Consider the following 14,303-nt stretch of genomic DNA (forward strand, 5'->3'; position numbering starts at 1 on the left):
GCTAAAGTATTAATTTATGCAAGTTGATGTTTCTTGCAGTAAAAAAGAGGTTTTGATTATGTAAAATAATTTTTGCAACAATGGGAAAACACATAGGTCTTCTGGCATATTTTATTTGAATCTGCATACTTTGATTGGCTTACAAAAAAAAAATTCATGGAGCTACGAAGGTTGCATGCTGAAATATAATTATTTTATTAATGCACTACAATCCTGAAACAAAGAGCCAGGAGAGACATATATTAGCAAATCCTTAAAATTTTCACCTCCTGTAACTGTAAAAGTATAATGTACATTTACATCCCAATAACATCCAGAAAATGTTAAAAGCTAGTCCAAAAATGTTCTTTTCATATCTAAATAATGTCCAGACAAGATTCACATGTAGTCTAAAAAATGTATTTTTCGTATCCATGCAATATCCAAATTAAGTACAAAAAACGTCCAAATCAAAGCATAACGTCCCACTTGATGTCCAAAACATGCCCAAAAGTGATCCGGAAACGTCAGTAACGTATCCATTTCTGGTTATCCCCTGGATATCATGTATACAGACAAATAGATAGCCAAGGGGCATCCAGTCTAGTGGATATTCCTGGATATCTATTGGATATCCAGATCTTCGGACATTAACCCAAGGGATGTCTTTTGGACATGTGCTGTATGGGACAAACCATGTGAACTTCAAACACGCGAACAAACTTCATGTGAACAATTTACACCCATGTAGCAAAGAGCACAACTGATAGTCAATGTGAAAAATACTCTTCAATTATTCTTACCTGTAAGGTCCAAATTGCTCCAGATTGAGATCAAAGTGTTTAGTGGCGCTGGTAATATCAACAGAGGCTGCTATCTGTGTCTGGGTGAACTGCGTTGTGCTTTCACCTTCTTCAGCTTCTAAATATCTAAGGTGGGAAAAACATGAGATTAAATTCAGGGACTTCTCTTGCATATACATGCATGAGTCATGGGTTTCAATTTCCTAGATACAGGGTCATTCAAAATTTACGATACGTAAAAAAAAAAGTGGCTTCCCCTACTTTAAACCTTCCTCCAATATAAATCATAACCATGTTATATATTTACGGTTTTCATGACGAAAAATAATAGCCTTCTTTTAAAAATACTTTCATACTGTTCAAAAACACGTTTATTGAAGGTATATGTTTATATAATACCTACAGATCGGTATTTCTATGTTTATAGTGATTTTGTCAGGTTATCGAATGTTGAATTATAATTATCTATACCCAATAACATCGCTCTTCTCGTGATCCACAGAAAATTTACCGAAGCATTTCCAAATTATATATATTAATATTGTTGATATTTTTCATGAAAAATAACTCTCTCATAGCCTTATTTTCAGTAAAAGGTGGTCATAACTTGGGTTGCCAATACATTTAGCATCATAATGTAGGCAAAAACGGGTGCGAGTATTTGAGAGGGGTTAAATAACACTTCTTCTGGACACGAGTCTGAAGTGCACACCCATAAAGTCAGAACACGAGCCGCCACTGCTCTTAATTGATTTTTGTCTTAAATGCATGAACAATTGTTTTGAGGAAAGGGAGCGTGCACATTTGAGAGACAAGCTATGTCATTTTTGCTGTTGGTTTATTGCGATATGGGATGAAATGGTTGTGTAATGAATTTAAAAATTATATTTTGTATAAAGTATGTATCAAAGAAAATTTGAATATGCACACAATTTAGTGTCCACGTTGCTCCATGTTGCATATGTGTGAAACATATATCGTGCTTGAAAGATATACATGTCAATGTAAAGAAGAATTATATTTCAAATGCATTTATCAAGCATTTTCGGTCTTTCAAAAATAGTTTGTATGCTTCTTTTCCATTATTAATGAGAAATTCAACGTGTTCAAAAAATAATTCAAATAGTTTGTTCAAACACAAATGCTTTAGCATCAACTTCTACCATCTTTTTGCATAATTTACGAGGGTAATAACGTCTTTGATACTACTACTACTAATAATAATAATACTATTAGTTCCAGGTTCGAATCACAGCTTGGGCATGGATGTGTGTGAGAGTTCATTCATAAATTTCATCATATCATCAGTCATCCCCATCTTCGCAAATTAGCCAAAAGTGGCACAAGAAGCAAAGTAAAATAAAGCAAATTAATAACAATAATGCCATAATAATAATATTATTATTATTATTGGTATGGTTATCATGGTACTTGCCCCCCCTCAAACAAAAATTTGTGGTTGCGCATCTGATCTTCATGGTAGAGTGGTTAGCACTAGGGATGGCCACTCTTTTTCGAAATATTCAAAAATGAAAAATACTTTTTCCTATAAAAAAACCCTGATAATCAAAAAATTAAGATTCCAAAATGTGCAATGTTGAGTAAATATTGCATACCGCTACCATATGCTGCAATTTTGTGAGGTAAACTGTATCATACAGTCATACACCCTAAATCAGGTGGATCCCTCAGTCAGTAGTCATGGCCACTCTTTTTCAAAACATTTGAACTCGTAAATCCCTCGTTGAAAACTAAAAAAGCACAAATTTTTTTTTGTGAAAACTAAAAACTTTTTTTTTCGAAAATGACCACTCCTAGTTAGCACACATACTACTATCTAGTATGACAGGGGTTCCAGGTTCAAATCCCAGTCATGGCTTGGGTGTTCTCTAAGTGTCTCCCTTCATAAATTTCTCATCCTCATCACCATGATTAGCCAAAAGAGACAGAAAAGCAACACTAAATAACAACAAATCAAGAACTCACCCTGAGTCTTCTTGGAGTAGCAATTCTGCTCGAGCTGCCTGCTCGAACGCATACTCTATCTTCTTCTCCCTCGCCATCAGCTTCTTCTGGTTGAAGTTGGTTCTGATTCCTCTACCTTCCACACCCTCTCCTCGACGGTGGTAAAGCAGCCTCTCCTTGTTGACCGGAACTCTCTCTCGCTGCAAGTTTTGCTTCTCCCCTTCCAATCTCTGCATCTTCGGTTTAGATAATTTTAACTCATCCGGCCTCTTAAATGCATTTCTTTTTTTATGAGCACCCTTATCCTTTTTCCTTGGTACGAACTCCTTCCCCTTTGGTTTCCTCTTAAATGGTGCATTTTTAACTGAATCTTCTAAATCAGGAGTGCTGCTACTTTCAAAATATCTAGTAAACTGAAAGAAAAATTTAAAGTTTTTACTAATCAGAGTAAGGTTTTGATATTTTTCATAACAGTTGATTGTTCCTCAACCTTTCTATTTCTATGCTTTGCGTGGTTACATTATGTAACATGTTGCTCCAGTATTTAACCATATAACACCAACATGTTGTGAATATAAAAAGGCAATGAATACATTGGAAATCCACTTCTATTCAAGCATAGTCTCAGTTGGTGAGCAGCTCTATTTTTGTCATATAAGAAATGAATATTCCAATTGGCTGTGTTGCTATTTTCTTGAATTAACAAATGTTTAAGAAAAAGGGCTGTTATTTCAAGTAGTCAAATTAACAAAAAATTCTCTGAATGTTAGTGACAATGGTTCTTTATTAGCATGCAATGCTAATTGGACACAATCCATTCTCTAGTACTTTTTACTTATACTAACACTACATTTTGAGAGAGCACCTCTTCTCTAGTCTTCAGGTGAAGAATTTCAAGTACAAAAGGAATGCATTAACCCACTACTCCCTCCTCCGGAATTTTTTACTATTTCTTGCATCTGAAAGATAGAACTCTACCATTTAAAATGAAAAATGGTACAATATTATATTTCATGAAGTATTGTGTATTAGAAAATGCACCTTCTATTGTATTGCATTAGTTAGAGTAGGTTCTTCTGTACCAATATTGATTTTCAATCGTTTATTTTCATTAACTAAATAATATAAATATAAGAAAACCTGTGTAAAGTGATAAATACTCAGACTATAATGGTAAAATTTCATCTTCATATATCTAATACTTTCTGTGAAAAAGGAATGTGAAGGTAGGGCTATCAGGTTAACATTGTCCAGATAGGTAATTAAAACTCCCCTTAAGGCACCTACAAATAAATTAGTCTGCCCATGTCTTTGATGACAGGTATCATTTAAAAGGATTAAGGGAACTTATTAACTAGTAAGTCCAACTACTAAAGGCTTATTTTGAATATTCATAAGATTGTTTAATTTTTTTATGTAAAAGTAGTACAAACGTTGAGAGTAGTGTACAGGGGTAGCGTAGAGGGGCTACTTTTTTCGTACAGCTACACTTATGAAAGAGCAGGCATAGCTGTAGCGAAGCTACATTAGAAATGTAGCTTTCTGATCACTGGTCTACATCATGGCTATTATAATTAATACCATCCACGTTTGTATATTCACAGCCTTGCACTAACAGCTAACAGCATTGTACGCCTCCAGAAACGCTAAACATTGGATCAAACGGAAGTAGCAAGACCACTTGAGGACTTGAGCTAAGCGGTACTTGTGGTCAAGTGATCAACATAGTCTCGTGTTTAAGGTCTCATCAATGTTTACATAATTGTAAAAACTGCACATGACTCTTTGAGCAGTTATGTATTGATATAAATTAATGTAAATAGATGGCGCCGACCGTGAATGACGCGTACAATACAAGTCTGGAAAAAATACGCATAAAAATGGATGATAAATGTGTAAAGTGCAAAAGTAGTTCGAAATGGCATCCTTTGTGATCGTTGTGATAAGTGGCTACATTTTAACTGCGGTGGTATAGGAAATACAGAGAAACTAGAAGATACATGGTAAAAATTTACTATCCTTCGGATACCTCTAATTTTTTCGTTTCGTCAATTTTTGACATTCGTACTTATGTATCTGCTTCACGGAACATTCCTGAAGGTGTATCAACGTTGTTTTGATGAAATTTGAACTATGTTTGCTAACCTAACAGAACTAACCTAAACACGCGCCAATGGTTCGTGGGGCTAGCGCCAATGGTTCGCAATTATTTCCAATTTCTAGATCCTGATACAAACACGACAACAAATTTTAACTATGTTTCCTAACCTAACAGAACAGAACTAACCTATCCACGCGCCAATGGTTCGTGGGGCTAGCTATTCTCCATCGGAGAATTAATTTTCAACGAACAACATGAATTTCAGCTATGAAACATTCCCACATCACACAAAACACTTTCCCGATGTTCGACAATACTACAGGAACTTATTACGGTAAGTAGTTTCTTCTGTAAAAATAAATAAATGTGTCCGAAGGATAGTAAACTATTACCAAAAATTGCATTCGTAGCATGATGAAATCGCAATAAAACCATAGTAACTTGGGCCAAATAGGGTCCTCTGTAACAAGAAGTTGCATGTTTCTATGCATATATACACATGGGAGTATATCACCCATTTGCATCAAATGTACTTTTCATGAAATTAAAAAAAAACAACATATAGTTAGACGCTAAAGAGGTGTGTTACTATTCATACCCTCTTCATGCTTCACGTTCCATGTGCTCCGCAGGATAAACGAAACTTTACTTGCTTCACCATAAACGCAACTTTGCACTATTTATGAGATTACGATTAAATGTAGCAGCTGCAGACACGTTGTTCTGACTGACTGACTGACGGGCCTGGCACCATTGTAACTTTCATCGTTTTGGTGGTTCTTGTTAATCTCGTCTGAACTTGGCTCTCAAATATTTATAAACTTTACTGCAAAAGTTTACTTCTCTCGTTGAGATTGATATGTACACCAACGCCTTAAACGATCAAAAGTATTAACGGCACACGAATTTATAAATGCCAATTATAAGTTTTGTTTGAAAAATTGCACAGATACCTCAAATTCACTTGGCAAGAAATCAGATTCTCTTGTATTGAGGAATTATCAAGATTGCCAGATACATTAATTAAAGATGGCGTACGAGGCTGTGAACAGACTTGTGTTGTGTTCTACCGGTAGAACTGTGTTTGATATGTAAACGTGGGACCGTAGGACAAATTTTATGTTATTCATGAAGGTAGGTCGTGCGAATTCATCGTGTAAATGAACCTTTGCTAATTCATACTAAGTTCTAACTAGACAACTTGTTGACGTGATCGTAGGAGTGAATTCGTGTGCCGTGAGGTGGTCGTTTGAGATAGCATAACACTTGGTGACTGATTTTACTTGGTAATATTACCAATATAGTCATGAAAATGTCTACGTCTTTATTTGAAGTGAACCCCGGGTCAGTACAAATAATTTTTAGTGAGGAGGATCTGCCTTATGAAGAAGACATTCTCAGAAATCCGTTTTCTGTGAAACATTGGCTAAGGTATATAGAACACAAGAAGTCTGCAGCTAAGAATGTTATAAACATAGTGTATGAGAGAGCACTGAAAGAATTGCCAGGAAGTTACAAATTGTGGTATAACTATTTGAAGTTAAGGCGGAAACAAATTAAAGGGCGTTGCATAACTGATCCTGCCTACGAAGATGTTAATAATGCATTTGAAAGATCTCTAGTATTTATGCATAAAATGCCACGAATTTGGTTGGATTATTGTCAGTTTTTAATGGATCAACGAAAAATTACAAGGACAAGGCAGGTGTTTGATAGAGCCTTACGAGCTCTCCCCATTACCCAGCATCATCGTGTGTGGCCCCTGTATTTGCAGTTTGTGAAAGTCCACAACATTCACGAAACTGCTGTGAGAGTTTTCAGGCGATACTTGAAGTTATGCCCGGAAGACACAGAGGATTATATAGAATATTTAATTTCAGTCGAAAGACTGGACGAGGCAGCAGTTAAATTAGCATATATTGTCAATAAGGATGAGTTTGTGTCTAAGCATGGGAAATCAAACCATCAGCTGTGGAATGAGTTATGTGAACTTATTTCCAAGAATCCTGATAAAGTTAGGTCCCTTAATGTTGATGCTATAATTCGAGGAGGATTAAGAAGATACACTGACCAGCTGGGCCACTTGTGGAATTCCCTAGCAGATTATTATGTTCGTAGTGGACTTTTTGAAAGAGCCAGAGACATATATGAAGAAGCAATTCAGACTGTTACAACAGTGAGAGATTTCACGCAAGTGTTTGATGCATATGCACAATTTGAAGAGTTATCACTGAGCAGAAAAATGGAGGAAGTGGCAAATAAAGCTAATCCAACAGAAGAAGACGACATAGAGTTGGAGCTTAGACTGGCAAGATTTGAAAATCTTATGGAACGGAGACTTCTTTTGCTGAATTCCGTACTTCTAAGACAGAATCCACATAATGTACATGAGTGGCATAAAAGAGTGAAATTGTTTGAGGGGAAACCTGCTGAAATTATCAATACCTATACTGAAGCTGTTCACACAGTAGATCCTAAGTTAGCGGTTGGCAAACTGCATTCATTGTGGGTTGCATTTGCCAAATTCTATGAACAAAATGGTCAAATTGAAGATGCAAGAATTATATTTGAGAAAGCAACACATGTACCTTACACAAAAGTTGATGACTTGGCTTCAGTTTGGTGCGAGTGGGCTGAAATGGAAATACTGTATGAAAATTATGATGAAGCCTTGAAGCTGATGCAACGAGCAACTACTGTTCCTTCAAGGAAAGTTGATTACCATGATGAAACTGAAACAGTGCAAATGAGGTTGTATAAATCACTCAAAGTATGGTCAATGTATGCGGATTTAGAAGAAAGTTTTGGCACTTTTAAATCTTGCAAGGCTGTCTATGATAGAATTATAGACCTGAAGATAGCTACACCTCAAATTATAATAAATGATGGACTTTTCTTAGAAGAGCATAAGTACTTTGAAGAAGCATTCAGAGCGTATGAGAAGGGTATAGCATTGTTCAAGTGGCCTAATGTGTTTGACATATGGAATACGTATTTGACAAAATTCTTGGATCGTTATGGGGGAACAAAGTTAGAGCGTGCTAGGGATTTGTTTGAACAGTGTCTAGAGAACTGTCCAGAAAAGTTTGCTAAACCGTTGTATCTTCTTTATGCAAAATTGGAGGAAGAACATGGATTAGCACGACATGCAATGGCAGTGTATGAAAGAGCAACGAGGGCAGTGCTGCCTGAGGAGCAGTTTGAGTTGTTTAATATTTACATCAAGAAAGCAGCTGAGATTTACGGAGTTCCCAAAACAAGGCAGATATACGAAAAGGCCATTGAAATATTACCAGATGAAAATGCTCGAGAAATGTGCCTTCGTTTTTCAGAAATGGAAACGAAACTTGGAGAAATTGACAGAGCAAGGGCGATATATGCACATTGCAGCCAAATGTGTGACCCGAGGGTAACACCAGAATTCTGGCAGACGTGGAAGGAATTCGAAGTGAGACATGGTAACGAGGATACAATGAGGGAAATGTTACGAATCAAGAGAAGCGTTCAGGCAACATACAATACACAGGTGAACATGATGTCTGCGCAAATGTTATCTGCTGCCAGTAGTGTCCTCGGAACTGTTGCCGATCTTGCCCCGGGTGCAAAGGATGGGATGCGAATGCTCGAAGCTAAAGCTGCGGAAATGGTTCGTGAGGAGAGAGGTCCAGTACAGACCAAAGGGGGAAATATCTTGTTCGTACGAGGAGAGACTCAAGATCAGGACAAGGATCATAAGGATAAGACCAGAGTTATTAACCCAGATGAGATAGACATAGATGATGATGATGACGACAGTGGAGAGGAGGAGGATGATGACGAAGAAGACATTCCGGTGGAAAAGCAACCTATTCCTACAGAAGTTTTTGGTGGTTTGAAGAAAGTGGATGATGAATAAGTAAGTAATATTGATATATACAGGGTGGTCCTAAAGTTTTGTCCCCCCTCCCCCTTTTGCAGAACAATTCTACAAAATTACTGATCCAGAAAGTAAGTATGACTTCCATCTTTTTCTTGACACAAATAATTTGTCTGCATGTTCTGTGTGAGATTGTCTGTTCGTGTTGGACGTCTTTGTTAAATCTTGAAGTGAAGTCATATTGCACTACCCGTGTTGTTTTACTGGTCTGGGAACATTCACGTTGTGTCCATACACATGCTTCTCACCATTAATCCACACTATAGTCACTTGTGTCAGCAGTCTGAAGGCAGAGAACAGATTTAATTAGTGTCACTGTGATGACAGCGTGGGGGTAACAGGACATTCGGACCACCCTGTATGTAATGTATAATACAATTTGTATGTCATATATGTTATGCAGATCACAAAATTGATGCATTTTAAGTAGCAGGTACAAAAGAAATTCAAGATAAATTCATGTGATGCATCTTACTACCATGGAAATTTCTCATGTGTATACCTTTTCATTTTGATGTACCAGTTACTATCAATAAACAAAAGATTCAACAAGTGATGTTTCTTATACCAGCAAGTGAGAAATTTATATTTTGGGTCATGCTTCTGATTGTGTAATCAACTGTGAAATTTTTTATGAAGAATTGAAAATAAATCTCATTGTTCCCTAAGGTGTTCCCAATATATCTGCAATATTTTTGTCCATGAGGACATAAATGTAATGTAAATAGGAGGCAAAATGCACTAGGTGCATTTGAATGCTTGTTTTTCGAGACAATTTTTAGAAAATCCAGGTCTAGAAATTAACTGATGGTGCCTCTAATTTTATCATATGTAATTACACCATATTTACTCATTTTAGAAATGTTGTACTAGTTGTAACATATATGCCCTCATGGATGAAATTCTGTTAAGTTATATCTCCTTTTGTGTATGATAATTTTTATGTAACTTTTTGAGGATATATCATCTTCTTAACAATCATGTATCTTAAACTATTTGTAGAAAAACTCTCAATAATACACATGTAATCCTTGACGTTTTCCATACCTATGTATTGCAGGTTTACAGAAATAAATGTATTATTATTATTATAATCAATGGGTTGGAAATTTTGGTTAATTGTTATAATTAATAAATAACTGTACATATATGTTTAGTCATCAAAGTAAGCAGTGATTCAATAACAAAATGGCTTCTTCAATTTTAATGGCACAAAATTGTGTAGGCCTGTGAGCCCCCCCCAGGTAAGTGTGTCACGGGTAAGCTAGGATCAAATCATTTGAGCCTTCATTAATTATTACAAATTGGTGGTCGTGGTAGAAATTTAATAAAGTACACTCAATTGTCAGTAAGTGATATGGTGTGAATATATATTTACTTCTTCCTTGTATTTTTTTTTTCAGTTGACTGTAAATAGTATAATATAAGGATGGACGCTGTGGATGAACTTGCTCAGGTCCGTACAAAATCATCTTTATTGAGGAAAAAACCTGTAGAGTACCAGACTGTAGTGTATGAATCAAAGAAAAAAACAGTTAAACCAGTGGTGCAAGAAAAGACAAGTGGTGCCAAGAGAAATGAGAAAACTCGTGTTTCGGAAATTGACATGAAACAAAATCGATATGAAGTGATGAAGTTTGCCTTCTCGGGACTTGACCGTACCAAAAGGGAGGAAGCCGAGGCTGAATTTGCCATCAAGTTGGGTGCCATGCCACCGAAAAAGAAGTATGTCAATTACAAGGAGCTCAAGGAAATGAAGCAACAAGAAGCATTGAAGAAACAGGAGGAGGAGATGGAGGATGAACTGAAGTATTCCCATTTGGTGAAGTTGAAGTTGAAACTAAATCCGAAACTGAAGAAAAGAATCATGGTGGTAAGTAATATTCACTGGTAACTTTCTCCTTAGTTGATGTCCCGGATGTATTTATTGCTTGTTAGTGCAATTAAGATGTTATGAGTGAATGTCAAATAATTCCCAATCCATTTGATAATTCTTAGCCAAATTCCAACTTGCAGTTGGAAATTTCCATAAAAATATGACATTTTGAACACAGACCTCACTGTAGAATATGTTTGCGCATATTTCACTTTCTAATTTAGCTTTTGGTGCACATATAAATCCTCTGCGAATAACCACATTTATTCTTGAATAAGGGTGACATAAAAAAGACAGAAATATAACATTGTTGGCAGGACAATGAAAATGATTTAATCAGTGATTAAATGATGGGGAAAATCCATGATTTTTTAAAAAACAAACTTCCTTATTTTTTAGTATTACTGTACATTGTCCAACAATGTCTATCATGTGAGAAACTCTGGTTTCTATCCCCGGCAGGGGGAAACTGGGATTTTTTCCACCTAGCATTGTATAGAGTGGGTACCTGGAGGACTCGGGGGGGCAGCCAGAGGCATGGTGCTGTTCACATCACCCCTACCTTCGGCCATGATCAAGAAAGTGTGGGGCCCTAACTGCTCACCCCCTATATGCCTTCATACTATGGTGCAAAGCACAGGGAGCACTTTTTTTTTCATTGTCCAATATGTTAAGTATAAAAAGTATACCAATACAACAGGTAGTCTAAGTCTGTTGAAATGTGGAGGGGTCTGTAACATTTATGTTAGGACTATGGTATTTTCTAAAATTGTAGCTCTGAAGATGAAAAGGTTGAACTTGAACTTGAACATGAAAAAGAAAAAATGAAATGGTACTATTCTTTCTCGAACTGTATCTAAAATTTACGTTCAGCAAGAAATGTTTGTAATCTGGCCTCAAAATGCAAAGTAAAATAAAACAATCAATCAAGTGTATCATGTATAATTTGACTTAACAGATGCTAAAGCTGGCTACCACTTATGGCCACCCAGTGCAGTGATTCAGCCTGGAATGGAGGGTCGTCGTCCAGAATCCAACAATTTACTCATAAATTGCTTTTTAATTTTTTAATGCTTATATATTAATTAAGAATTGCAGTGTTCTAGTCTGTACGGTGTCTGACGGGCACATGGGAAACCCAGGTTCAAGTTCCAAGTTGGTGATCTAAGGTTGAATTTTTTCCAGCCTTGTCCCCGCATAAAGCACTTCAGGGCTACCCCAGCCTCAAATCAACCTGGGAGCAAACCAGGGTGGGGGAGGCATCTGGAGCATGGTGCAGATTATATCACCTCCAAAATGGCAGAGGCCGAGAATATGTGCCTTCACATAATATGCATGGGGAACTCACTTTACATTTTACCTTACCCAATATATTAATTAATATGCACCCTTGAAATTGAATATTAATAAATAATATACTGTGTGATCACAAAGAGTAAAGTTTTTGTCCAGGCTTGGTGACAAATACGTATAAAGTCTAATTATAACACCATTAAGCCTTGTTTCCATAATATAAAAATTCAATATGCTGACCAAGGCAGTAATTTAATTTTATTATAAAACATAAATGTAAAGTTCAACCTTATAGCAAGGTCTTCTTCAGACTGTGCACCAAGTACAAATGTGACAAGATACAAAAACAGGAAAATTTATATACAGGGGAGTAATGTTTGTGTATATAAATCGTCCTGTTTTTGTATCTTGTTACATTTGTACTTGGTGCAGAGTCTGAAGAAGACCTTGCTATAAGGTTGAAACGTTATGTTTAGTTTATGTTTTATAATAAAATTAAATTACTGCCTTGGTCAGCATATTGAATTTTTATAAAGTCTAAGTATTTGGGGATCGTTGATAGGCTATGACCGCCTTTTGCCACTGGCTTGCTAAGCGAGAGGAACGTTGTAAGAGAAAGGGGGTAGTTCTGAAGAGCAATGTCAACACTCAAACTGCAAGGGGACTAGCCCCGTGAAATAAGAACACACGGACATATATTTAAAAACACTACCATTGACTGAACAGGTGGGGTGAGAAAGGACATAAGGAATGTTCATTACTTGAAGCTTGTTGGAAGTTCTCGTCCTTGCTTCGATGTGGTCGTACCCTGTAATAAAGACGGGCGCTTCTCTGGGCTCCTAGACTCGCGTATACCGATGTTCTAAATAATATTCTTCAACTTTCCAATCGTTCGTTCCTGCTTCTTAATTAATAATGACTAAGGAGCTCTCTCGCGATAACTGAATTGGCGTTAACTGAAAGCAACTAAGACTAAGTTCTTCCACAACTACTGACTTCGATGGGAAACAACTAAGACTGAGATTTTCTCACGTGACCTATTTAAGAGAAATTCGAATTATTGGCCGTTACGACGGTTGCTTCGATCGTGTCCTTTGGCAACGGCAATTCTGAGGAAAAACGCTGATCCCTGATTTCATTTTCTAATGCAATGTCAGCGGACTTTTTCCAACTCCGCTGTTAAGAAGCTCTTTTTCAATGCTTCAGGGGGACCCTTTTTATAATGTGATTAGCTTATTTGTTTATGATGCCCGGGTCCTAGGTTCGATTCACGTCTGCGGCATGATACAAATATAACGTTTAGCTTAAATTAGTTGTCAACCACTGGATCTAATGAACCTCTTGCAGCCATGTATAATTGATTGAAGGTCTCAGAACCAATTGCAACGTGAGGATTGAGAAACAGGCCTTATAACTAAGGCAGGAACTGAAATAGATTGGCCACCAGTGGCAAAGAAATACATATTTTTCCATCTTCATACTCGGAAAGAATAATCAGAATTGAATCTACAGATGGAATGCAAACCACTGTGAAATGGAGCATCACCTGTGCATGCAGTGATCTATGTAACTGCTGATTGGATTTTTATCACAATGCAATTAGAAAGGACTGTATGTAATCATGAAATATTATGTACGTTTTGAGCATATACATTTTAATTCTCTGTATACATGTTATCATTGCTTATGGTTTCTTTTACTCAATAGTAACGCATGTTTTTTCTCCTCCACAGTCAGCCATGAAGGAACGACGAAGGAAAACAGTGAACATAATTTAGACAAACTTCAATTACGGATCATGGCACCACATCAGAAATTTGTATTTTTAATGAGGATATTTTGTAATGATTAAGATAGCTTGTATGGTAAGAAAATAAACATATTAGAATGACTTACTTTAGCTTAGTTTTTCAAAAAGTACACATACAAACTGGACTTAGCATAGCGTACATTGTATTTGTTTTCAACTGAATTATTGGGTCGCATTAACGAAAGTGATAATGTACTACTTTTCTGTGTGAATAAAGCCCTCAGTTTCATAGTGTCCAATGTAGCAACTTCTCATAAATAGACCTATACCAAACACCTACTTGAAACTGTCATTAGTCGTACTTTATGCCACATTCAAGGTGAATTGATTAAAATCAGGTGATTTATTTTTTTAAAAAAATAACTTTTGGTGAAAGTACAGTAATCTGGTAATCATTTAATGGTGTTGACTAGGCTCTAAGAAGGAAAAGAAAGGATACAAAATATATATACTGATGGAGAGAAGCTTATACGACAGGAAATGTAATATGTAAACTGCAAACACATTTAAATTTCTCTTAATTTAAAATTCAATAACTTTTTTAGACAAAAATAACAAAC

General features: G+C 36.3%; 2 protein-coding genes across 2 annotated transcripts in view; one reads left to right on the forward strand and one right to left on the reverse strand.

Moving 5' to 3' along the window:
- LOC145977754 (WD repeat-containing protein 46) overlaps nucleotides 1–5,601 on the reverse strand; it is a 40,448-nt gene extending 34,847 nt beyond the window's left edge. The window contains exons 1-3 of the mRNA XM_083110018.1: nucleotides 5,447–5,601; nucleotides 2,769–3,160; nucleotides 783–908 (exon numbers count right to left, since the gene is read on the reverse strand). Coding sequence (XP_082966144.1) covers nucleotides 783–908; nucleotides 2,769–3,160; nucleotides 5,447–5,455 — 527 coding nt within the window. The 5' untranslated portion in view covers nucleotides 5,456–5,601. The remainder of the gene's footprint in view (nucleotides 1–782; nucleotides 909–2,768; nucleotides 3,161–5,446) is intronic.
- Nucleotides 5,602–5,988: 387 nt separating this feature from the next.
- Nucleotides 5,989–10,306, forward strand: fand (Pre-mRNA-splicing factor SYF1 fand). The gene is made up of 2 exons (XM_083110017.1): nucleotides 5,989–8,743; nucleotides 10,168–10,306. Exon 1 carries the CDS (start codon nucleotides 6,155–6,157, stop codon nucleotides 8,741–8,743), a length of 2,589 nt encoding a protein of 862 aa, XP_082966143.1. The 5' UTR covers nucleotides 5,989–6,154; the 3' UTR covers nucleotides 10,168–10,306.
- Nucleotides 10,307–14,303: the final 3,997 nt, after the last annotated feature.

The sequence above is a fragment of the Lepisma saccharinum genome, chromosome 23 (assembly GCF_977018435.1).
Source record: "Lepisma saccharinum chromosome 23, izLepSacc3.1, whole genome shotgun sequence".
In the NCBI taxonomy this organism is placed as follows: domain Eukaryota; kingdom Metazoa; phylum Arthropoda; class Insecta; order Zygentoma; family Lepismatidae; genus Lepisma; species Lepisma saccharinum.